The sequence below is a fragment of the Salmo salar genome, chromosome 13 (assembly GCF_965601325.2).
Source record: "Salmo salar chromosome 13, fSalSal1, whole genome shotgun sequence".
In the NCBI taxonomy this organism is placed as follows: domain Eukaryota; kingdom Metazoa; phylum Chordata; class Actinopteri; order Salmoniformes; family Salmonidae; genus Salmo; species Salmo salar.
Genome location: NC_138303.1, coordinates 50,651,726 through 50,677,720, shown reverse-complemented (window position 1 = coordinate 50,677,720; position 25,995 = coordinate 50,651,726). Strand labels below are relative to the sequence as shown.

Here is a 25,995-nt window from a genome sequence, read left to right as displayed (position 1 = left end):
TAGATGGTTCATTTCTATGATATTTTTATTCACAGAGAAACATCAAGAAGCCGTCCAACAGAGCACCAACTGATAGACCGGGCCTCTCCCAGGACAAGAACTCAGAGCGCAGGTATGTACCACACATACACACACACAATGAATTTGCATTAGGACAATAAAATATCACACATGTGGACACTTGGAGAAAACACTGACTGTGCAATTTGCACTGACTGTGACTGAGTTTTCCCAATATCTCGCCACATGGAAGCTTTTCATTGAAGGCAACTGGGCTAGCCACCAATTTGGGGCCTTTTGAGAAGTATGACTTGGTCCCAAAGATTTAGAATTTTGTGATATTTTAACATTGTCATAAAGACCACATTCCTAACTTAAAAAACACGTTTTCCAATCTCAAGAGGTTAAATAACAAAATGACTACAGTAATTGCATATTAAATGGCAAATAAAGTAACAGGGTTGACCGTGACAGGGTTGATGATTTCTTCTTAAATATGCCTTGTGACAGGGGGAATGCAAGCTTCACCTCAAAAAATGTAATTAGTAAACTATTTGTAGCCTTTCTATCTATGGGTAACAGGGTTGATGTGTTATGCTCGACCCACTTAGTTTTCCACCACAAAACACCAGAAAATTGCTAAAAAGAATAGAAACAGTTCACCTGCTTTTACTTTATGGTTTGACTATATGTTAAATGTTTCTTTTGAAAAAAAAATATTTTAGAAGGAATAGTTTCACCATATTAAAACGAGAGTTCAGTTCACGTAACAGGGTTGACCATAAAATGAGGGACAGATGTAAATGAATCACTAATCAATATTAAATAAATAATAATCTTCAGAAATGACTGTCAAAGCAACAGAAAAACTAGGACTTTACAATGATGGTGAAACTTGGAGAAATTTGTGAATTAAGTGGTTTGATGGATGGGCATGTCAAAATGCATATTCATATTAAAAATACGATTTATTGAATTCTCTACTTAAAATATCAAAGGGACTAATTTCATGGAATGACCCACATCTCTACGCATGCAGGTGTTTTGAGATTGTTTGATGCTTTAGTCACATCAGCACCCAAAACAGACAAACAGTATTTATGTAGCATGTTATTTGGCGGCAAAGAGCCGTCTGATTTATCCTTTGTGCACTCAACATTTTGTGTAATGGAACAATTAGTTGTACACCATGACCAGTTTGTTTTTTCACCCACTCTGTAGCGCTAGCATTTCAAAATGGTGGATTTAAGGTAATTGCAGCACACTCACCTGCATCTACTTAATGGAATCATGTACTGTAGGGACAGATGGCTGGGGGTACTGGAATAGGGAACGTGCGTCATTAACTCAATTAGCCTGCCAATGGAGGTTGAGGAGGCCTTTGTGTGCTTTCTCCCGCAGATTTGACACTAATACACAATACATTTTCATTTCTCCAACTCCCCATCCCTTCATCCCGCCCACTTCTCTTTGTTGTCCCTCCTTCCTGTGTTCCACCATCTGCACATACTTTGAGAGCTGTGCAAGCCATTGGGGCACCAGCTCCTCTTTGACTGACAATAAAAACATGTTTTTTTATATAGATTTTTTGGAAGAGCAGAAAATCTATTGTTTTCAGCTGAAACACAATGCCTAGAGCTTGCCCATGATGTTGCACAATGATTGAAGTCAATAAGTCATCGTTTTATTCAAATTATGATATATTTGGGCGTGAAGTGGGAAATCCAAAAGGCTAATACTTTTCAGTTTCTTTTCAAGGCTGGGGGTTTATTTGAATGTTACCACCCACCAGCATGGTATTGTTTATTAATCAGAAACAGCTGCAAAGTTATTCTTCTTCGCGACTGAGTTTAGCCAAACAGTCTTGCGTCCACTTTGTCGCATGAGCTATGGAGCAAATAAAAATATGGGGTGCAAATGTATGTTTTTGCACCTCTATTTTTTTTACCAGAAAATGTTCATAATTTGTAAATTTTTACTTATGTTTGAGCTATTCTGTATTAAAAAAAAAGAAGTTTTTAATACAGAATAGCTCAAACATAAGTGAAAATGTACAAATGATGTACATTTTCTGGTAAAAAAAATAAAGGTGCAAAAACATACATTTGCACCCCATATTTTTATTTGCTCCATATACTGCTAAAAAAAATAAAGGGAACACTAAAATAACACATCCTAGATCTGAATGAATGAAATAATCTTATTAAATACTTTTTTCTTTACATAGTTGAATGTGCTGACAACAAAATCACACAAAAATAATCAATGGAAATCCAATTTATCAACCCATGGAGGTCTGGATTTGGAGTCACGCTCAAACTTAAAGTGGAAAACCACACTACAGGCTGATCCAACTTTGATGTAATGTCCTTAAAACAAGTCAAAATGAGGCTCAGTAGTGTGTGTGGCCTCCACGTGCCTGTATGACCTCCCTACAATGCCTGGGCATGCTCCTGATGAGGTGGCGGATGGTCTCCTGAGGGATCTCCTCCCAGACCTCGACTAAAGCATCCGCCAACTCCTGGACAGTCTGTGGTGCAACTTGCCGTTGGTGGATGGAGCGAGACATGATGTCCCAGATGTGCTCAATTGGATTCAGGTCTGGGGAACGGGCGGGCCAGTCCATAGCATCAATGCCTTCCTCTTGCAGGAACTGCTGACACACTCCAGCCACATGAGGTCTAGCATTGTCTTGCATTAGGAGGAACCCAGGGCCAACCGCACCAGCATATGGTCTCACAAGGGGTCTGAGGATCTCATCTCGGTACCTAATGGCAGTCAGGCTACCTCTGGCGAGCACATGGAGGGCTGTGCGGCCCCCCAAAGAAATGCCACCCCACACCATGACTGACCCACCGCCAAACCGGTCATGCTGGAGGATGTTGCAGGCAGCAGAACGTTCTCCACGGCGTCTCCAGACTCTGTCACGTCTGTCACATGTGCTCAGTGTGAACCTGCTTTCATCTGTGAAGAGCACAGGGCGCCAGTGGCGAATTTGCCAATCTTGGTGTTCTCTGGCAAATGCCAAACGTCCTGCACGGTGTTGGGCTGTAAGCACAACCCCCACCTGTGGACGTCGGGCCGTCATACCACCCTCATGGAGTCTGTTTCTGACCGTTTGAGCAGACACATGCACATTTGTGGCCTGCTGGAGGTCATTTTGCAGGGCTCTGGCAGTGCTCCTCCTGCTCCTCCTTGCACAAAGGCGGAGGTAGCGGTCCTGCTGCTGGGTTGTTGCCCTCCTACGGCCTCCTCCATGTCTCCTGATGTACTGGCCTGTCTCCTGGTAGCGCCTCCATGCTCTGGACACTATGCTGACAGACACAGCAAACCTTCTTGCCACAGCTTGCATTGATGTGCCATCCTGGATGAGCTGCACTACCTGAGCCACTTGTGTGGGTTGTAGACTCCGTCTCATGCTACCACTAGAGTGAAAGCACCGCCAGCATTCAAAAGTGACCAAAACATCAGCCAGGAAGCATAGGAACTGAGAAGTGGTCTGTGGTCACCACCTGCAGAACCACTCCTTTATTTCTGGTGTCTTGCTAATTGCCTATAATTTCCACCTGTTGTCTATTCCATTTGCACAACAGTATGTGAAATTTATTGTCAATCAGTGTTGCTTCCTAAGTGGACAGTTTGATTTCACAGAAGTGTGATTGACTTGGAGTTACATTGTGTTGTTTAAGTGATCCCTTTATTTTTTTGAGCAGTGTATATGACCATTTTACAAATGGTATAATTGCATAATATGTTTGCATTTTGCAACCCTGCTCCCCCCGTCACTCCAAGATGACTGGTTTTGACCACTAAAGTCTTGCTTCATTACACACTTTACTACTTTGATTGGTGCAGCTAGAAACCAGTGTCTTATCTTATAATGAACAGGCACACGAAGAAGAAAATTCATGGAACTTGTTTATCTATTTTGTTGTGCTGTTATATTTGTATTGATGTTTCATGTCCAATGCGCTCATGGTGTTACATGTTATTTGCAAAGTCATTGTAGTCTATCATTTCACTTCCCTTTGAGAGCCATGAGCAAGGACTGACTTGGCTTTGCTGTACCGCAGCCGAAGCCTGCCAGCAGCCTACCTACCAAAGGTTGCACCGTGTCCATAGCAATGTAGAAAAACGTATGTGTTTCGTACAAGTTACCCAAGGTAACAATAGATGACGAAGACAACGATACTGGTTTCCATCTGTGGTGAAGTCTTCACTAAATGCTTATGACAAATCCAGCTCCAGAAGCAGCATTGCCTAGCCAGCTAGCTAATCTTTTAATTACGGTGTAGTTAAAAAAAAAAAAACATCAACAACCGATAACATTAGCTAGCTAGATAAGGTTAGGAAGCTAGCTAATTTCACTGACAGCTGTCAGTTCCCTATTTGTTTATGTTTCTGGACTCCATGTGGAAATCACCATCATCAGAGGTGGAACCTAAACAAGCATTTCCGCTCTAGGGCATGAATTGCGTTGAAATAGGGATGCCTTTTAAGTTTTAATGTCACATGCACAATTACAGTGAAATGCCTTTCCTGCAAAGTCAAAACCCAACAATGGAATAATCAATAACAATGTGTTTCTAGAAAGAAAGAAAAACACACAAGAAATAAGAATATTAAATATTAAATACACAAAGTATTAGGTATGCATACTGTATACAGAAAATATTTTAAAAGTCAGATCCAATTCCATATTTACATGTGCAGGGATAGTGGAGGGTTAGAGGTAGATATGAATAGGGGTAAGGGGACTAGGTAACAGGCTATAAGATAAACAGAGTAGCAACAGTTTTCATGTGAGTGGGTGTGCGGGTGTGTAGAGTCTGTATAAATGTATGTGCATGTTATGTGTGAGTGAGCAAATTATGGCGTGAGTGTTTGTGTGTGTGTTGGAGTGACAGTGTGTGCGAGTGTATAGGGCCCTGTGAGTGTGCAGAGATAAAAGGTCAATACAAATACAAGGTAAACTCAGTCTGTGTAGCTATTTTGTTAGCAATTTATTAGTTGTATTGATAGGAGGTAGAAAACGTTCAAGAGCCTGTTGGTGTCAGACTTGATTCACCTGTACCGGCAGCAGAGAAAATAGTCTTTGGCTTGGGTGGTTGGGGTCTTTGACGATTTTCCGGGCCTTCTTTTCACACCACCTGATATAGAGGTCCTGGATTGCAGGGTGCTCTGCCCAAGTGATGTACTGGGCTGTCCGCACAACCCTCTGTAGTGCAATGCGGTCGAAGGCGGTACTGTTGCCATACCAACAGATGCTTGGTTTGACATTTCCTAACGGGGTTGAGAATTTAGAATGATTTATTGATATTTTAGAAGAATTGCGAGAGATGCCCCTTACTGGTTTGTTTTGGTCTAATCATATATTCTTCCCTAGTGGAATGCACACAATTAGCTAGCTCGATGAAATAGTGACTAGTATCAAGGAAATACACATTCCCACCGATTTATGAACATGTGATTTGAAACCAGAAATTTTCTTAGAATTTTTTTCTCCCTTTTTTTGCTAAATTATCTTTGTGTCTAAGCTAGTCAACTCAAATACAATTACGAGTGGTTCTTTTGACAGAGAAAAAAAATCACTTATGCTTTCCCCCAAAGGAATGCGGTGTGAAATTTCTTCATTCATCATGTTGTTATGAAGTCCATTAATGTAGTCATTTAGAAACCCGGCAGTGAGTGCCCTCTTTGTATACCTTCATTTTTCTAGGTAGGTTGACTGAAAGTGCATTCTCTCAACAGCAAGAGGACGCAGGAGCTGGTAGTGATTTAGTGGCTATGGTAGTACGAGTTGCCAGATTGCGAACTTTAAAGATAACGTTCTTCATTGAGAAACACAAAACTTCCATGCACTTTATCCATTGACATAACTGCAAATATCGACAACCTTAGATCTCAAGCATACAGTTACATTTGGTTTGCAGAGATTGCCTTCTCATTTAATGCTAGATGTTTTTCTGATAGTACATCTGTAGGCCTGATGTCAGACCATGTTCATTCGGGACAAATCACTGAATGTAAATACCATGTTTTAAACAACAGAAAACCCATGCATTTCAAACAAATGCCATTTGTAACAAGACTTGACCAGGTTGAGCAGTAGAAGTACTGGGAAAGAGTATTTGTATGAGGGGAAAAACACATTTACTGAGATTGTCCTACATTCATCTCTTCCCCAAATCAATATCCCAAGAGGTTCAAGTCTCTCATGTCAACAACAATGTGTGAGCAAAGGCGAAGGACCTCCATGTAGACCCCACACAGATAGGCATTCACTGCTTTATCCTGCCTATTCTTCCTTATGTAATTCAAGTGTAAATTTACCACTGGCTCCTATGTAGAGTATTTTTTGCGCCTATTGTCTAAGCCTAGTCAAGTGAGATGGCTCCCTCTTAATCATTGATCCAATTAATTTGGACAACCTTGTCCCTCTCTCCCCAGAAGAAAGGACCGCACTGAAAGAACACTGTTACAAAAGGAGTGACTTCATACCGACCAACTTTTTTGATTGACACCGGTGCCAAAACGGCTCCAGGTCACTATTATAGAGGATGAAGTTATAGAACTTTGGAATGAGAGAGTGGAATCACTGAAAGAGCTAAACATGTCTCTATGCCAAATAAATGTTCTCAATTATTCAACTAACTGAAACAACCCCAATGGCCTTTTTTTACTGCATACTTTCCTACAATGTATTGGAGGGCAGAGCTTAGAATCCTGTCATATTAGCCACGTTTTTTTTCTTCCTGTGGACACCTGGCATTTCTATGCACCATTCTTAACTCCCTCCACAAGGGAAACATTGAGTTTCTCTACAGTAGGTCCAGAAGTGTATGAATCTGTTTGTTCCATTAACCAACAGACCCAGAGAGAATGATGTTCAAGGTTTTTTACTCTATTCAACCTAAATCATGCAGCCAAATTATAAGACTTCTCAGCAGTTTGGGAAAAAAGTACTGAACCAATGCTTTAATGGTCATAGATTTGTTGTTTGTGTGTAAGTTAAGTTCTGACTCAATTCATGTCAGATGATTCTGGTTCCTAATGTGTTTCTTAAAATATTACATACATTATCTAAGGAACAAATACGCATGATATTCTTGTATTTGAAGAAACACAGAATGATCCATTTCTGGGACTCCGCCGATAGCATCGATGAGCTAAGCACTTCCTTCATTGGCTTCATTAGGAAATGCATAGCCAACATTGTCCCCACAGTGAAGGTTTGCTGCTGCCCCAATCAAAAGCCAAAATGTATGGGCCTCCTGATTGGCGCAGCTGTCTAAGGCACTGCAGTGCTTGAGGCGTCACTACAGATCCAGGTTCGATCCCGGGCTGTGTCACAGCCAGCCGCGACCGGGAGACCCATGAGATGACGCACCCTTTGGCCCAGCGTCGTCCGGGTTAGGGGATGTTCTTGTCCTATCGCGCTCTAGTGACTCCTGTGGCGGGCCTGGCGCATGCATGCTGACACGGTCGCCAGTTGTACGGTGTTTCCTCCGACACATTGGTGCGGCTGGCTTCCCGGGTTAAATGAGCAGTGTGTCAAGAAGCAGTGCAAGGGAGTGTGCACATGCCACTATTCTGTGTTGAGCGTTTAACAAAGTGATCATTTGAAACAGGTCCTCATATATGCTTAGTATAGTTACTTATGCAACTTTAGTTGTGATACAAACCTTAGAATGTATTAGAACTCCAAACATATTGCCTAAGGCTGCATGATGCAACTCTTTTGGGGTGGCAGGTAGCCTAGTGGTTAGAGCGTTGAGCCAGTAACTGAAAGGTTGCTAGCTCGAATCCCCGAGCTAAAAATCTGTCGTTCTGCCTCTGAGCAAGGCAGTTAACCCAGTGTTCCTAGGCCGTCATTGTAAATAAGAATTTGTTCTTAACTGACGTGCCTAGTTAAATAGAGGTTAAAAAAATAAATGTTATAAAAATGTACGATGATTTGAAAAAGTTGCATCTCATTCACAATTTGACAAGCATTTGATAATATTCTCAACCAGCAGACTATTCTCAATTTAATCTGGTCTTTACATATATCCTACTAATATATATGTGAAATTATTTTCAGCCACAAAATAACATGTCATCCCGTAGCCTGCACTCGAAAAGCGAATGGAGGAAGCTCTTCCTACATTTACGTTTCTTTTTAATATGCCAGCCAAGTAGGCTACGCTGGTTCTAAAGCGAAACAATGTGCTTAACCTCTCTGGGGTAGGTGGGACGCTAGCGTCCCACCTGCGGGACACACTATTCAACAGCCAGTGAAATAGCAGGGCGGCAAATTCAAAACAACAAAAATCTCATAATTCAAATTTCTCAAACATACAACTATTATATCCCATTTTAAAGATACACTTCTCGTTAATCCAACTGCATTGTCCGATTTCAAAAAGGCTTTACGGCAAAAGCATAACATTAGATTATGTTAGGACAGCACCTAAACAAGAAAAACCACACAGCCATTTTCCAAGCAAGGAGAGGCGTCACAAAAAACAGAAATACAGCTAGAATTAATCACTAACCTTTGATCTTCATCAGATGGCACTCATAGGACTTCATGTTACACAATACATGTATGTTTTGCTCGATAAAGTTCATATTTATATTCAAAAACCCCATTTTACATTGGCGTGTAATGTTCAGAAATGTTTTGCCTCCCAAAACTTCCGGTGAATGAGCACATCAATTTACAGAAATACTCATCATAAACGTTGATAAAATATTCAACAGTTATTTAAAGAATTATAGATACACTTCTCCTTAATCCAACCGCTGTGTCAGATTTCAAAAAAGCTTTACGGCAAAAGCAAATTTTGCAGTAATCTGAGTATAGCGTTCAGACACTAAACCAAACCCGCCATTTTGTGGAGTCAACAAAACTCAGAAATAATATTATAAATATTCACTTACCTTTGATCTTCATCAGAATGCACTCCCAGGAATCCCAGGTCCACAATAAATGTTTGTTTTGTTCGATAAAGTCCACCATTTATGTCCAAATACTGCCTTTTGTTCGTGCGTTCAGTCCACTACTCCAAATGCAGGAAACGCGCGCAAATGTCACGACGAAAAGTCAAAAAAAGTTATATTTACGTTTGTAGAAATATGTCAAACGATGTATAGCATCAATCTTTAAGACGTTTTTAACATAAATCTTCAGTAATATTCCAACCGGACAATTCCAATGTCTTCAGAAATGAAAAGGAACACAGCTAACGCTCATGTGAGTGCGCGCCTCTGAGCTCATGTCATTTTCTCACTCATCAACTTCCAGGCTCTCTTGTTCGCTCCATATTCACAGTAGAAGCATGAAACAACGTTCTAAAGACTGTTGACATCTAGTGGAAGCTTTAGGAAGTGCAACAGGACCCCGTTAACACTACAAATTGGATAGGGATTCACTTGAAAAACTACAAGCCTCAGATTTCCCACTTCCTGGTTGTATTTTTCTCAGGTTTTTGCCTGTCATATGAGTTCTGTTATACTCACAGACATCATTCAAACAGTTCTAGAAACTTCAGAGTGTTTCCTATCCAAATCTACTAATAATATGCATATCCTACCTTCTGAGCCTGAGTAGCAGGCAGTTTAATTTGGGCACGCCTTTCATCCGGACGTCAAAATACTGCCCATACCCTAGAGAAGTTAATATTAGGAAAGTTAAGAAATAAATATATTAGGCCTTATCAAGGCTCAGGCTAAGACCCAGATGCAAACACAGGAGGCAGATAGTACGAGTCTGAGTTTATTGTAGTTCAAGGGGCAGGCAAAAGGTAAGTCAAGGCAGGGTCGTAATCCAAATTAGAGTCAGGCAGGTACAGGACGTCAGGCAGGATCAGGACAGGCAGAAAGGTCAGAACTGGGAAGACTAGGAAAAACTAGCGCACAGGGAACATGGGAACACGCTGGTAGGACTTGACAAGACGAACTGGTAACAGAAAACCAGGTATAAATACACAGGGGATAAAGAGGGGAGATGGGAGACACCTGGTGGGGGTTGGAGATGAGCACAAAGATGGGTGAAACAGATCTGGGTGTGACAGGCCTAGCCTATAGAAAGCTGATGGGACACCGGTTGTAAAGCAGATTAATGTGCTTAATTTTAAGAATTGAGCAATAAATATAGCAGCACCAGAAAGCTGGGATCCTCTTTTAAATAGTGTCCAGTTAAAACTCTGTTTTCACACGTAAATGTGCAATTACTGGGCTGATAGGAACACATTTTCACTACTAGGTTATGTAGGCTATGGGCTCTGCAACCCCTTCAGTTGTGATACAAACCTTATCAGAACATATAGGCCTATGGGCTAGGCTACATGCGACTCTGATTTGAAAAACTCGCAAAAAAATGCATATGCTGTTTCTCGCCTTAGACTGCACACACTGGGCATCATTCACAAGTACTAATATTCTCACCCGTCAGACTATTCTCAATTTAATCTTGTCTTTACATATACTAAATAATATACAGTATCAGTCAAAAGTTTGGACAAACCTACTCATTCAATGGTTTTTCTCTATTTTTACTATTTTCTACATTGTAGAATAATAGTGAAGACATCAAAACTATGAAATGACCCATATGGAATCATGTAGTAACAAAAACAGTGTTTGTCACACTCGTTGTTGGAATGAGACCAAGGTGCAGCGTGAATGGCGTACATTTTACTTTTAATAAAAATGACACCGGAAAAAACAACAAAATACAAAAACGAACGTAAAGCTACATGCAGTGCAGAAAGCAACTACACACAAACAAGATCCCACAATCACAGGTGGGAAAAAGGGCTGCCTAAGTATGATCCCCAATCAGAGATAACGATAAACAGCTGCCTCTGATTGGGAACCATATTAGGCCAACAAAGAAATAGAAATACAGATATGCCCACCCAAGTCACACTCTGACCTAACAAAATAGAGAATAAAAAAGTCTCTCTAAGGTCAGGGCGTGACAGTGTTAAACAAATCAACATATATTTGAGATTCTTCAAAGTAGCTACCCTTTGCCTTGATGACAGCTTTGCACATGCTTGGCATTCTCTCAACCAGCTTCATGAGGTAGTCACCTGGAATGCATTTCAATTAACAGGTATGCCTTGTTAAACGTTCATTTGTGGAATTTCTTTCCTTCTTAATGTGTTTGTGACAAGGTAGGGGTGATATACAGAAGATAGCCCTATTTGGTAAAAGACCAAGTCCATATTATGGCAAGAACAGCTCAAATAAGCAAAGAGAAATGACAGTCCATCATTACTTTAAGACATAGTCAGTCAATCTGGAACATTTCAAGAACTTTAAAAGTTTCTTCAAGTGCAGTGGCAAAAACCATCAAGCGCTATGATGAAACTGTCGCTCATGAGGACCGCCACAGGAATGGAAGGCCCAGAGTTACCTCTGCTGCAGAGGATAAGTTCATTAGCGTTATCAGCCTCAGAAATTGCATCCCAAATAAATGCTTCACAGAGTTCAAGTAACAGACACATCTCAACATCAACTGTTCAGAGGAGACTGTGTGAATCAGGCCTTCATGGTCGAATTGCTGCAAAGAAACCACTACTAAAGGACACCAATAAGAAGAGATTTGCTTGGGCTAAGAAACACAAGCAATGGACATTAGACCGTTGGAAATCTGTTCTATGTTCTGATGAGTCCAAATTTTAGATTTTTGGTTCAAACCGCCATGTATTTGTGAGACGTAGAGTAGGTGAACGGACGATCTCCGAGGCACACTTAACCAGCATGGCTACCACAGCGATACGCCATCCCATCTGGTTTGCGCTTAGTGGGACTATCATTTGTTTTTCAGCAGGACAATGACACAACACACCTCCAGGCTGTGTAAGGGCTATTTGACCAAGAAGGAGAGTGATGGGAGTGCTGCATCAGATGACCTGGCCTCCACAATCACCCAACCTCAACCCAATTGAGATGGTTTGGGATGAGTTGGACTGCAGAGTGAAGGAAAAGCAGCCAGCAAATGCTCAGCATATGTGGGAACTCCTTCAAGACTGTTGGAAAAACATTCCAGGTGAAGCTTTTTGAGAGAATGCCAAGAGTGTCCAAAGCTGTCATCAAGGCAAAGGGTGGCTACTTTGAATAATCTCAAATATAAAATATATTTTGATTTGTTTAACACTTTGGTTACTACATGATTCCAAAAGGGTTATTTCATAGTTTTGATGTCTTCACTATTATTCTACAATGTTGAAAATAGTAAAAAATTAAGAAAATCCCTTGAATGAGTAAGTGTGTCCAAACTTTTGTCTGGTACAGTATGTGTGAAATTTGGTTTTGATTTAGAATGGGCCATTATCATGCACCTGTCGTAACAAGGGCAGGGGAAAAATGACATGTCATGCATATGCACTTGAATAGCGAATGGAAGACACTTTTCCCGTGGTTAATTTTCATGCCAGGCAAGTAGGATACTCCAGTTGTAAAGCGAAGCAATGTGCATAATATTAGGAAAGTTGATCAATAAATATCTTAGGCCTAGCCTATAGAAAGCTGATGGGCTCCTCTTCTTTTTAATAGAGGCCATCAAAACTATTTTCTCACACAATTGTATAGTATAGCCTAAAGAAATGTTGTGCAACATGGGCTTATATGAACACTTATTTCATTCCATGCATCAACCAGCTATGAGGAGCTGGCTCTCGCTGCGCATCAGGTGAACCTATTCTGCTCAAACTCTGAATGTCAGGGCTCTCATGAAGTGTTTGATTTGATTTTTGATTGCATTTGAATTGATGTCAGAGTGATTAGAGGGACAATAGAGCGTTGAGTCCTTGGCCATTAGCAACTGGCTGTTAGCAAAAAAAAAACAAAAAAACAAAAGCAACTGGCTGTTAGCAAGTTTGGTAGGCTACTAATAGCCATCAGCGGCATCAGAGCACAGTTTTGGAGAAGCCTAGTTACCGTGACTCAACGGTCACGTGGAATTTGACTGCAGTCACGACTCGTGAGTGCCGGTGTGGCCTTAATACGGTCACCATAACAGCCCTAGACATGAGTAAGGTATTTAATCAGGTCAACACTAGTAAGGCCGCGGGGCTGGGCGGTATTCCAGGGCACGTTATTAGAGCATGCGCAAAACAGCTGGCAGGCATAGTCATGGTCATTTTCAATTTCTCCTTGTCAGAGTCTGTAATTCCCATGTCTCAAGCAGACCACCGTCGTTCCTGTTCCCAAGAACTCTAAGGCTAACTGCCACAATGACTACCACCCTGTAAATCAAATCAAATGTTATTTGTCACATACACATGGTTAGCAGATGTTAATGCGAGTGTAGCGAAATGCTTGTGCTTCTAGTTCCAACAGTGCAGTAATATCTAACAAGTAATGTAACCATTCCCCAACAACTACCTAATACACACAAATCTAAAGGGGTGAATGAGAATATGTATATGGATGAGCGATGGCCGAGCGGCATAGGCAAGGTGCAATAGATGGTATAAAATACAGTATATATGTACATGTGATGTAAGTTATGTAAACATTATTAAAGTAGCATTGTATAAAGTGACTAGTGATCCATTTATTCAAGTGGCCAGTGATTGGGTCTCAATGTTGGCAGCAGCCTCTCTGAGTTAGTGATTGCTGTTTAGCAGTCTGATGGCCTTGAGATAGAAGCTGTTTTTCAGTCTCTCGGTCCCAGCTTTGATGCACCTGTACTGACCTCGCATTATGGATGGTAGTGGTGTGAACAGGCAGTGGCTTGGGTGGTTGATGTCCTTGATGATCTTTTTGGCCTTCCCTTGACATCGGGTGTTGTTGGTCAATTTCTTCAACAGATGATCAGGTCTATATAATTATCAAACATATATTAGTAATGGAAAGGAAACCCAGACTCTTTGTTTAAGTATTAAAATGATCCTTTAGTAATACAATTGTAGGCAGAAGTTGGTACAGAGTACAGCATATGATAGCTCTCCCCAGGTTCTGCAAAGTGTCTAAGACATCCTGTAACTTATAGCATCCCCAGTTCCCTTTGCGTGACTTTCCCTGGAAACAACATTTTAATAAATCTAACCTCCCCCTGACAGCAGCAACCATCTTGTCAGCAGTTAAAAGCTCAGAAGTGGGTTTGACCGAAACTTGACCTTTCATCACAAGTATAGGGTCATAACAAGGTGAACGAGTCTAAGCATACTCTGACAGGTGGCTGTTTTCATCAGGCCTGCGGCAGCCTTGTGTTCTCAGAAAACCAGTCGTATTCTCAGAACCTCAGATAGCCACGGTGGGGCCCAAACAGGAGGAGTATGAGCGTAGTATGAGCGTCTGATGGTGTCTGAAGGGCACAACACTCAAAACAGGTGTTAACACACACACAGAGGTCTCCTGAGAGGGGACATAACAGTTTATCATAACACAATTTATTAACCCTTTAAAAGATATAAGGCCTTGGTTTAATCCCTTCAGTATCATGGAGGGTAGGTAGTTTGACCCGGTGATGCGTTGTGGAGACCGGACCACCCTCTGGAGAGCGGTTGAGGGCGGTGCAGTTGCCGTACCAGGCTGTGATACAGCCCGACAGGATGGTCTCGATTGTGCATCTGTAAAAGTTTGTAAGGGGTTTTTGATGACAAAACAAATTTCTTCAGCCTCCTAAGGTTGAAGAGGCGCTGTTGCGCATTCTTCACCACACTCTCTGTGTGGGTGGACCATTTCAGTTTGTCTGTGATATGTACGCTGAGGAACTTAAAACTTTCTACCTTCTCCACTGCTGTCCCTTCGATGTGGATAGGGGGTGCTCCCTCTGCTGTTTCCTGAAGTCCACGGTCATCTCCTTTGTTTTGTTGACGTTGAGTGAGAGGTTGTTTTCCTGACACCATACTTCGAGTGCCCTCACCTCCTCCCTGTCGGCTGTCTCGTCGTTGTTGGTAATCAAGTCCACTACTGTTGTGTCTGCAAACTTGATGATTGAGTTGGAGGCGTGCATGGCCATGCGGTCATGGGGGAACAGGGAGTACAGGAGGGGGCTGAGCACGTACCCTTGTGGGGTCCCAGTGTTGAGGGTCAGCAAAGTGATGATGTTGTTTCCTACCTTCAGCACCTGGGGGCGGCCCGTCAGAAAGTCCAGGACCCATAGTTATTCCTTTTGTCCAGATGGGATAGGGCAGTGTGATGGCGATTGCGTCATCTGTGGACCTGTTGGGGCGTTATGCAAACTGATGGCGGTCTAGGGTGGCCGGTAAGGTGGAGGTGATATGATCCTTGACTAGTTTCTCAAAGCACTTCATGATGACAGAAGTGAGTGCTATGGGGCGGTAGTCATTTAGTTCAGTTATCTTTGCCTTCTTGGGTACAGCAACAATGGTAGCCATCTTGAAGCATGTGGGGACAACAGACTGTGATAGGGAGTGATTGAATATGTCCGTAAACACACCAGCCAGCTGGTCTGTGCATGCTCCGAGGACGCGGATGCCATCTGGGCCAGCAGCCCTGTGAGGGATAACACGTTTAAATGTTTTACTCACATCAGCCATGGAGAAGGGGTGGGGGGGGGGGGGGGTTGCAGTTTGTTAGCGGGCCGCAACGGTGGCACTTTATTATCCTGTGTTTAGTTTGTCTGGAAGCGTGACGTCAGTGTCCGGGACATAGCTGGTTTTCTTTTTGTAGTCCCTGATTTCCTGTAGACCCCGCCATCCATCCACGGTTTCTGGTTAGGGTAAGTTTTAATAGTCACAGTGGGTACAACATCTCCAATGCACTTCTTTATAAACACACTCACCGAGGCAGCATATAGGTCGATGTTGTTCTCTTGAGGCTTCCTGGAACATTTCCCAGTCTGTGTGATCAAAATAATCTTGAAGCTTGGCTTCCGATTGGTCGGACCAGCGTTGAATGGTTCTCGTCACTGATACATCCTGTTTGAGTCTCTGCCTCTAAAGATGGTAGGAGCAAGATGGCGTTGTGGTTGGATTTGCCGAAGGGAGGGTGGGGGAGGGCTTTGTATCCATTGCGGAAGTTAGAGTAGCAGTGGTCGAGGGTATTGCCATTGTGCATAGCGCAATCAATATGCTGGTAGAATTTAGGTAGCCTTGTTCTCAAATTTGTTTTGCTAAAATCCCCAGCTACAATAAATGCAGCCTCAGGATGTATGCTTTCCAGTTTGCATATAGTCCAGTGAAGTTCCTTGATGGCTGTCTTGGTGTCTGCTTGAGGGGGAATGTATACAGCTGTGACTATAACAGACGAGAATTCTCTTGGTTTGATTGTAATCTAGGTGGGGTGAGCAGAAGGACTTGAGTTCCTGTATGTTGTTATGATTACACCATGAGTCGTTAATTATGAAGCATACACCCCCTCCCTTCCCAGAGAGGTGTTTATCTCTGTCGGCGCGTTGCATGGAGAAGCCCGGTGGCTGAACCGATTCCGACAACATATCCCATGAGAGCCATGTTTCCATGAAACAGAGAATGTTACAATCTCTGTCTCTCTGGAAGGCAACCCTTGCTCGAATTTTGTCTACCTTGTTGTCAAGAGACTGGACATTGGCTAGTAGTATACTCGGTAGCGGTGGGCGATGTGCACGTCTACGGAGCCTGACCAGGTGGCCGCTTCATCTGCCCCTTCTGTGGCGCTGTTGTTTTGGGTCGACTACTGGAATTAGATCCATTGTCCTGGGACGTGGTCCGAACACAGGATCCGCTTCAGGAAGGTCTTATTCCTGCTCGTAATGTTGGTTAGTTAACGTTGCTCTTATATCCAATAGTTCTTCCCGGCTGTATGTAATAAGACTTAAGATGTCCTGGGGTTACAATGTAAGGAATAATACATTAAAAAAACTAAATGCTGCATAGTTTCCTAAGAACTCGAAGCGAGGCGACCATCTCTGTCGGTGATATCTTGGGCTTCGCCATCTAGCACTCACATTTGTAATCATGAAATGCTTTGAAAGGCTGGTTATGGCACTCCATCATCCCAGACAATCTAGACCCACTCAAATTTGCATACCGCCCCAACAGATCCATAGACGATGCAATCTCAATTGCACTCCACACTGCCCTCACCCACCAAGATTAGAGGAATACGTATGTGAGTACACCATAGTCCCCTCCAAGCTCGTCACCAAGCTTGAGATCCTGGGACTGAACACCTCCCTCTGCAACTGGATCCTGGACTTCCTGATGGGCTGACACCAGGTGGTGAGGGTAGGCAACATTACCTCCACCACGCTGACCCTCAACATGGGGGGCCCCAGAGGGGTGTGTGCTTAGTCCCCTCCTGTACTCCCTGTTCATCCTCGATTTTTGTGGCCACGCACGACTCCAATGGCCATCATCGAGTTTGCTGACAACACAACAGTGGTAGGCCTGATAACCTGCGATGATGAGACTACAGAGAGGTCGTCAGTGACACTGCCAGGACAACATACTCTCCCTCAATGTCAGTAAGACCAAGGAGCTGATTGTGGGGGGTGCGGACAGCCCAGTACATCACTAGGGCAAAGCTCCCTTCTATCCAGGGCATATATCAGGCGACGTGAAAGGAAGGCCCGGAAAATTGTTAGACTCCAGCCACCCAAGCCTTGCTTCCGCATGGCAAGCGGTACCAGCGCATCAAGTATGACACCAACAGGCTGCTGAACAGTTTTTCTATCCCCGAGCCATAACATGCTGACTAGACGCGCATGCGTGCGTCCACATGCGCCATTGCATTACCACCACAGACTGGACTGGAGTGTGGACCCCAGTTCATCTTTCAATCACCCACGTGGGTATATTACACGTTTCTAACCCTAACCCTAGCTAACGTTATGTGTATGACATTATTATTCGTATCCCAGAACCGTTTGCTTTGCTAGTTAGAGCTTAATGTTAGCTAGCAAACATTGAACTTGGTTGGTTGGCTCCCAGCAGATTCATGCAGGGTAGTAATGACATGATTTGGCACTATGTTCATTGTTGTTTAACTAGCTAACATTAGCTGGCTGGCGTGTTTGCTAACGTGACGTTGTTTACCTAGCTAGGTTCATTGTTTACCTAGCTAACTAGCTACATGTCTTAAGCTAAGTGTACAACACCTGTTGAATATGGACGGTGTCAGTAAACATTGGCAGAAAAGCGTAATGAAATTGTTGCCAGCAGAGCTGGTTAGGTTGTTTTCATGTTATCCAGAGGTAAACAAATCATCGGCCAGAGCGTCAAGTGTGCGCTCTGAACACTCCAAGAGCGAAACAAGATGGGTGAGGCTAAAGCTTAAGAGGGTGTGAACGATGTTGAATGGGTGTAGACAAAGGATAGCTCTTCAGTAGATAACAAAACATTCAAAGGCCATTTTCTCAAGTGAGTTTACAAGTTTATCAACTTTCAAAGCAGAATTACTTTCCAATTGTTCCTCAAAAATACAGTGTATGATATACAATTTTGTACCTCTGAGTCTCTACTTTTCTGCAATGTAAAGAACACAATTTCAAATTTTGCTACATAAGTCCGATTCCAGGTGGTGAGTCACATATGCTCCTATAAACCAATGAGGATATAGGAGAAGCAGGACTTGCAGCGCGTTAAGCATCAAAAATAGAACCAAGTTCTACTTTAGTGCCTGGCTACGAAGATGCTTGCAAGCAGTTTGGATGAAATGATTGAATAACATCTTTGTGTAAATTGGCTACATGGACTATCTGCATTGACCCTTCTATTTTATTCTCTATGCACACTCACTCTATGCACATTCTACTCACTCACTCACTCACTCACTCACTCACTCACTCACTCACTCACTCACTCACTCACTCACTCACTCACTCACTCACTCACCACCACTCCTCACTCACTCCCCCCCCCCCGACTCTATACACACGCATACCTAGTTACCTTACCCTACCACAAATATGGTATTGGCACTGACCCTGCATATAGCTCACTTACTTTCCCGAGTTGTTCTTATTTCTATTTCTTGTGTTTTTGTTCCACTTGACTTGTTTATAAATGTTTTATAGTACTACTGCATTGTTGGGAAAGAGCAAGATCCTCATGGATCCTTGCAGAGAGGAAAAGTTACAGCATAAAGGGAAAGGTGACACCTAGTCAGTTGCACAACTGAATGCATTCAACCGAAATGTGTCTTCCGCATTAAACCCAACCCCTCTAGGTTACGTTGGATAGATTTTACTCATTCTGTATATTGAAAACGTTAAGGTGTCTTTGCTCACAGCGTGTGTGCCATTGCGAGAGGAACATGTCACCCTTAACGATATGGTTACATCAGCAACCGTTTTCCCAAAAATATTCTTGAAAAAACTCTGACTTTAACAAGAGAACTAAAGCAAACAATAACAATCAGAGTGTAGTCTGGAACTCAGGTAATGGAGCCCCCGGGCACTGGCGACATGATCAACACGAAATAAATAATGTGTAACCATGGGGGGGCTAACCGCCCGCCCGGCCTCCACGCTGCCACTACTGGGAGTATTCATGTTTTACTGTACAGCTGCTGCACTGTTTTAATGAACTACACAATGAGAGCTGGGCTGCCACTCCATCAAATACTACATTCCCTCTCTCACTGCGGTCTGCAGCACTGTCTCGTAATTACTCCAATTGTAAATTCCATTCCATAGAATACAGCTGCATGTATTACCGTTCAGAGTTGTTGGCAGCTGAGATTTCACTTGTTTTCTTGAACTAAAGCAAGGGTGTTGAAGAAATTTTACATTTAAGAGATGTTGCAATGTATTGGATTAGCATTTTTTAAGTATCAGAAATTATGGAGTAAATCAGCAAATTGTCATTTTCAAGGGTCATTTTGCTCTAACTATAAATGTTTGTGCTGTATGTACAGTGGGGTCTGAAATGATTGACATCCTTGATAAAAATGAGCAAAAATGAATGATACATACTGCAATAAAACATTTGGAAAGTATGTCTTTTTAAACTACAAACGTAACATGTAACGTTTTGTTCCCATGTTTCATGAGCTGAAATAAAAGATCCTCAAAATGTTCCATATGCACAAAAAGCGTATTTCTTTCAAATTTTGTGCACAAATTTGTTTACATGCCTGTTAGTGAGCATTTCTCCTTTGCCAAGATAATTAATCCACCCGACAGGTGTGGCATATCAAGAAGCTGATTAAACAGCATGATCATTACACAGGTGCACCTTGTGCTGGAGACAGTAAAAGGCCACTAAAATGTGCAGTTTTGTCACACAACACAATGCCACAGATGTCTCAAGTTTTGATGGTGTGTGCAATTGGCATGCTGACTGCAGGAAGGTCTAATGATCAATTAGCCTTTTAAAATTATAAACTTGGATTAGCTAACACAACGTGCCATTGGAACACTGGAGGGATGGTTGCTGATAATGGGCCTCTGTACGCTTATGTAGATATACTGTCACGCCCTGATCGTAGAGAGACTTTTTATTTCTCTATTTGGTTAGGTCAGGGTGTGATTTGGGTGGGTATTCTAGATTATGTATATCTATGTTTTTTTTATTTCTATGTTGGCCAGATATGGTTCCGAATCAGAGGCAGCTGTCTTTCGTTGTCTCTGATTGGGGATCATATTTAGGCAGCCTTTTCCCACTGGGTTTTTGTGGGATCTTGTTTTTGTTTGTTACTGTGTAGCCTGCAGAACTTTACGTTCGTTCTTGTATTTCATGTTTTGACGGTGTTCATTTTTAATAAAGGAAAAATGTTCGCCTGCCACGCTGCACCTTCTTACGACGGACGTAACAGAATATCCCACCAAAAACGGACTAAGCAACGTGGCCAGGATAGTTGGACATGGGAGGAGATCCTGGACGGCAAAGGGCCCTGGATGCAGATTGGAGAATATTGCCTTCCAAGGGAGGAGATAGAGGCAGTAAAGGAGGAACGGCGACGCTATGAGGAATTAGCACGGCAACAACGGAAGCCCGAGACGCAGCTCCCCCAAAACATTTTTTGGGGGGCACACGGGAAGATTGGCGGAGTCAGGATTGAAACCTGAGCCAACTCCCCGTGCTTACCGTGGGGAGCGTGTGACCAGTCAGGCACCATGTTATGCGGTGATGCGCACTGTATCTCCAGTGCACATTCATAGCCCGGTGCGCTCTGTGCCTGCGCCCCGCATTTGCCGTGCTAGAGTGGGCATTCAGCCAGGACTGATTGTGCCGGCTCTGCGCTCCTGGTCTCCAGTACGCCTCCTCGGTCCAGGATATCCTGTGCCAGCTCTACGCACTGTGTCGCCAGTGCGCCTTCACAGCCCAGTTCGTCCCGTGCCAGCGCCCCACACTTGCCGGGCTAAAGTGAGCATCCAGCCAGGACAGGTTGTGCCAGCCCTACGCTCCAGGCCTCCACGGCCCAGTATATCCTGTGCCAGCTCCGCGCACCCGGTCTCCAGTGCGTCTCTCCAGCCTGGTACGCCCTGTGCCTGCTCCACGCACCCGGCCTCAATTGCGTCTCCCCAGTCCGGTGAGACCTGTTCCGGCTCCACATATGAAGCCTCCAGTGATGCTCCATAGCACGAAGCCTCCAGTGATGATCCATGACCCGGAGCCTCCAGTGTTGATCCATGGCCCGGAGCCTCCAGTGTTGATCCATGGCCCGGAGCCTCCAGTGATGATCCATGGCCCGGAGCCTCCAGTGATGATCCATGGCCCGGAGCCTCCAGTGATGATCCAAGGCCCGGAGCCTCCAGTGATGATCCATGGCCCGGAGCCTGTAGCGATGATCCATGGCCCGGAGCCTGTAGCGATGATCCATGGCCCGGAGCCTGTAGCGATGATCCATGGCCCGGAGCCTGTAGCGATGATCCATGGCCCGGAGCCTGTAGCGATGATCCATGGCCCGGAGCCTGTAGCGATGATCCATGGCCCGGAGCCTGTAGCGATGATCCATGGCCCGGAGCCTGCAGCGACAGTTCCCAGTCCGGAGCCTCCGGCGGCGGTCGGCAGTCCCGAAAGAGAGTCGCCACCGAGGATGGTGGATCCGCGAGCAGAGCGGGGTCTACGTCCCGCACCGGAGCCGCCACCGAGGCTAGATGCCCACCCGGACCCTCCCCTATTGAGTCAGGTTTTGCTTCCGGAGTCCGCACCTTTGGGGGGGTACTGTCACGCCCTGACCGTAGAGAGACTTTTTATTTCTCTATTTGGTTAGGTCAGGGTGTGATTTGGGTGGGTATTCTAGATGATGTATATCTATGTTTTTTTATTTCTGTATTGATATGGTTCCCAGTCAGAGGCAGCTGTCTTTCGTTGTCTCTGATTGGGGATCATATTTAGGCAGCCTTTTCCCACTGGGTTTTTGTGGGATGTTGTTTTTGTTTGTTACCGTGTAGCCTGCAGAACTTTACGATTGTTCTTGTATTTCGTTGTTTTGACGGTGTTCATTTTTAATAAAGGAAAAATGTTCGCCTGCCACGCTGCACCTTGGTCTCATCCTTCTTACGACGGACGTAACATATACCATAAAAAATCAGCTGTTTCCAGCTACAATAGTCATTTACAACATTAACAATGTCTACACTGTATTTCGGATCAATTTGATGTTATTTTAATGGACAACAAAATGTGTTTTTCTTTCAAAAACAAGGACATTTCTAAGTGACCCCAAACTTTTGAACGGTAGTGTAATTGGCAAAAGTGGGCATGTAAGTAAGCCATCCATACCCGTCGTGACACACTCACTTCCAAATCTTGTTTTGGACACGACTGACGTTATGACCAAAATTATCCTATTTACACTTTGTAGTAAATCTTGACACTAGAATTAATGTTTCTGATTCATACTGATGGCACATAGGCCATTTGTAACCAAGAAGTTGATCCTAGGAGGCAGTGAGGCAGTTCCACTTTAAGGTCAACGGCATCATGTACTTTACCCAGTACCAGGACATTTTACCCAAAAACCTGGTTGCCTCTGCCAGCAGGCTAAAACAAGACAATAACCCCAAGCACATATCAAAATCCACAAAAATGGTTAATTAGCCACAACATCAAAATTGTTCTATGCCCATCTCAGTTTCTCTGGATTTGAAACCCATTAAATATCTGTGGTTTGAATGGAAGAGAGCAGTCCATAAGCGCAGACGAAGGATATCAAGGAGTTGGAAGGGTTCTGTATGGATGAATGGTCTAAGATCCCTCCCACTGTTCTCTAACTCATAAAACATTTTAGAAAAAGGCTCAGTGCTGTTATCCTCGCACGGTGAGGAATTGGAAGGTATTACAAAGAATTTTGACTCCTTCCATATTTTGAATGTTTTATCATTTGTTAAACAAATTCCCTTTCTCTGAGCAATTGTAGTAGTATAAAATAATATAATTTCCCAATGCTTTTGAGTGTACAATACAGTTCATTATTTCAATTATTTATTTTATACAGTTATTTTTGCAAGGGTGTCAATCATTTCAGACCCCACTGTACACTGAGTGTACAAAACATTAGGAAAACCTGCTCTTTCCATGATAGAGACTGACTAGGTGAATCCAGGTGAAAGCTATAATCCCTTTTTGATCCACTTCAATAAGTGTAGATGAAGGGGAGGAGACAGGTTAAAAACATATTTTTATGCCTTGAGACAATTGAGACATGGATTGTGTATGTGTGCCATTCAGAGGGTGAATGGGCAAGACAAAATATTTAAGTGCCTTTGAACGGTGTATGGTAGTAGGTGCCAAGTGCACTGGTTTGAGTGTGTCAAGAACTGCAATGCTGCTGGGTTTTTCACGCTCAACGTGTATCAAGAATGGTCCACCACCCAAAGGACATCCAGCCAACTTGACACAACTGTGGGAAGCATTGGAGTCAACATGGACCAGCATCCCTGTGGAACGCTTTCGACACCTTGTAGAGTTGAGACTGGTCTGAGGGAAAAAGGTGCAACTTAGTATTAGGAAAGTGTTCTTAAAGTTTTGAACACTCAGTGTATGTTTGTGCTGTATGCTCTGTCAACTACCAGAAACACAAGTCTATTTACTTAATCTGTCATCAATATTGATACTTTACACTTTTCCCCCATATTTCTGTGTAGCTCAGAAGGGCCTATTGCTTCTGCAGTTGGTCCATCTCTAAGCACAGTCTTTCACTGACGTGATTTACAGTAGCAGGAGGTAAACCAGCGGGCACGACAACCACACATGCACACATACACACATCCTCCAAAGACTGCACACAAAGGTTGAATCATAAGAAAACACACAATGGCACAAGCGAGACAGCTCCCACCACTCTCTATGCACCAGCCAGGAGAATACATTGTACATTAACAATACAGGAGAAGAAAAAATGGCTTTTTATACACCTACTGAATAGGTCTGAAAAGCTAGGCTCTGTTCCCATTGGCGGTGGGGGATAATAACTAAAAGTATGTGCGCTGGGGGGGAGCTTCGGTTTACTCTGGGGTTTTACTGTCTTCACTCCCTAATCCCCCCAGCTCTGCTGGAATAGCTCTTCTGTGACGTAATGCAGGGAGGGAGCTGAAGAAAAAAAACTCATAGCCAAACATATTGAGGGGGGATTGTATAGTATTGCAAGGGGACCTAGCTAACCCCCTCTGAATAAAAAAAGCCTCTTGTATGGAGTGTGCATGTTTGGTACGTGCATGCGTGCCTGAGACATACCCAGGGTAGAACACAGTAAACCATTAGGCAAAGGCAAGAGAAGTGTTGAAGAAAAGTTCCCCCAACTCTGACATAAATATAAATCTGGACTCTGTAGAAAAGGTAAACGCTGCTGGTGGAACCGTGAAAAGTTACATCCTACCTAGATGGTGGAACCCGAAGTGTGCATCTTTGATTTGTTGCGTCAGGTGAATTGAGTAAAGGCGATTTACAGGGATCATTGGTCGCCCCTTGAGTGACGTCCCCCTCTGAAAAGGCAGCTCCATATCCTGTTTACAATAAACCCCTGCACTCCATGGGTTCTCGCTCTTTCACTCTCCCGCTTCTCCGTCTCTTTCGTCTTCTGCCGCTGTCTCGACAAGACGTATAGTAAAGGAAAGGGATCCTCTCTCTTTCCCCCCCGAGGGGCAGTTTCAGACAGAGAAGCACACTCTCAAAGACATACTCATCACCTTGTGTATTCATTGAAAAGGAACAGCCGGGGGGGGGGGGGGGAGAGACTTTGTCTCCCGGGGGTCCTTTGTAACCTTGATTTTCTTTTCCCCTCTGTCTTTTTTCGTAAAGATCTTTGGAATGTGCTCTCCAGCTGTAGGAACCCTAGGTGGCTGACGGGGGGCGTTAACAATTCCTCTCACCCCCCCTCCTTCTTACACCCCCAGCTCCATCTCCATGTTCTTATTCACAGAAGTTGGTCTAGGGCTAGTTTCCTCAGAATGGCACCACTGCGTATTTTGAAGGCCCCATGTCTGAAACCACAGGTTTGAACCCTCCCTCCCTTTAGTCCCGCAGCATTCTCATCTTTTGAATGCTTTTCAACCACAATAGTGAAATCTCTTGCATTGGTACCCCAGCATAATGCCATAGACGGAGCCTCAGAGAATGTTGCGGAAAAAGCTAATTAAAGGCAACAGACAGCCTTGTGACAGGAAAGCCATTATGTGACGGCTTCATAATGCGACAGAGTCTCGGATTCCAAAGCAAAACAGCCCCAAAATAATCGCTGTACTCCCTAGGAAAACCAGACCACTCTCATGCACGACTACTGCTAACCAATGTAATTCCATCATTAGAACCCAGTCCCTAAAATCCTTGCCAAGTTTTTTGAATTTTACAATGCTAAAACCTAAATGAGCGAAAATAATTATTCACACACCGACAGTTCCCTCCAAAATGTCACATTGGTTGTTTATGGACAATATGAATTATAGTATGAAAAATCGGTGACCTTTGGGGGGGTGTTCTATATCTTGGTTCAGTTTCTGTGGCTCTTTCTTCAACCTACAGCAATGCCTTGACTTCCCCCATAACTTCCTCTCCAAAGTATAGGCTTGCATAGCCTTTCAGTCAATCTCAGGTTACAGAAAATACAAAAATGTAAGCTTGGAGCCGAAGTAAAAAGGCTTTGTTTGAAATGAGGGACCTTGAG

General features: G+C 43.5%; 1 protein-coding gene and 1 long non-coding RNA gene across 5 annotated transcripts in view; one reads left to right on the top strand and one right to left on the bottom strand.

Moving 5' to 3' along the window:
- LOC106567360 (MORN repeat-containing protein 1) overlaps window positions 1–25,995 on the top strand; it is a 101,905-nt gene that overhangs the window by 56,511 nt on the left and 19,399 nt on the right. For all 4 annotated transcript variants that reach the window (XM_014136512.3, XM_014136510.3, XM_014136511.3 and 1 more), the window contains one exon: window positions 36–112. In XM_014136512.3, coding sequence (XP_013991987.2) covers window positions 36–112 — 77 coding nt within the window. The remainder of the gene's footprint in view (window positions 1–35; window positions 113–25,995) is intronic.
- Window positions 4,827–25,015, bottom strand: LOC123726224 (uncharacterized). Its single transcript, XR_006758585.2, has 3 exons — window positions 24,712–25,015; window positions 13,694–13,818; window positions 4,827–5,283 (listed from the first exon to the last, which is right to left on the bottom strand). It is a non-coding gene; the product is annotated as an uncharacterized LOC123726224 (long non-coding RNA).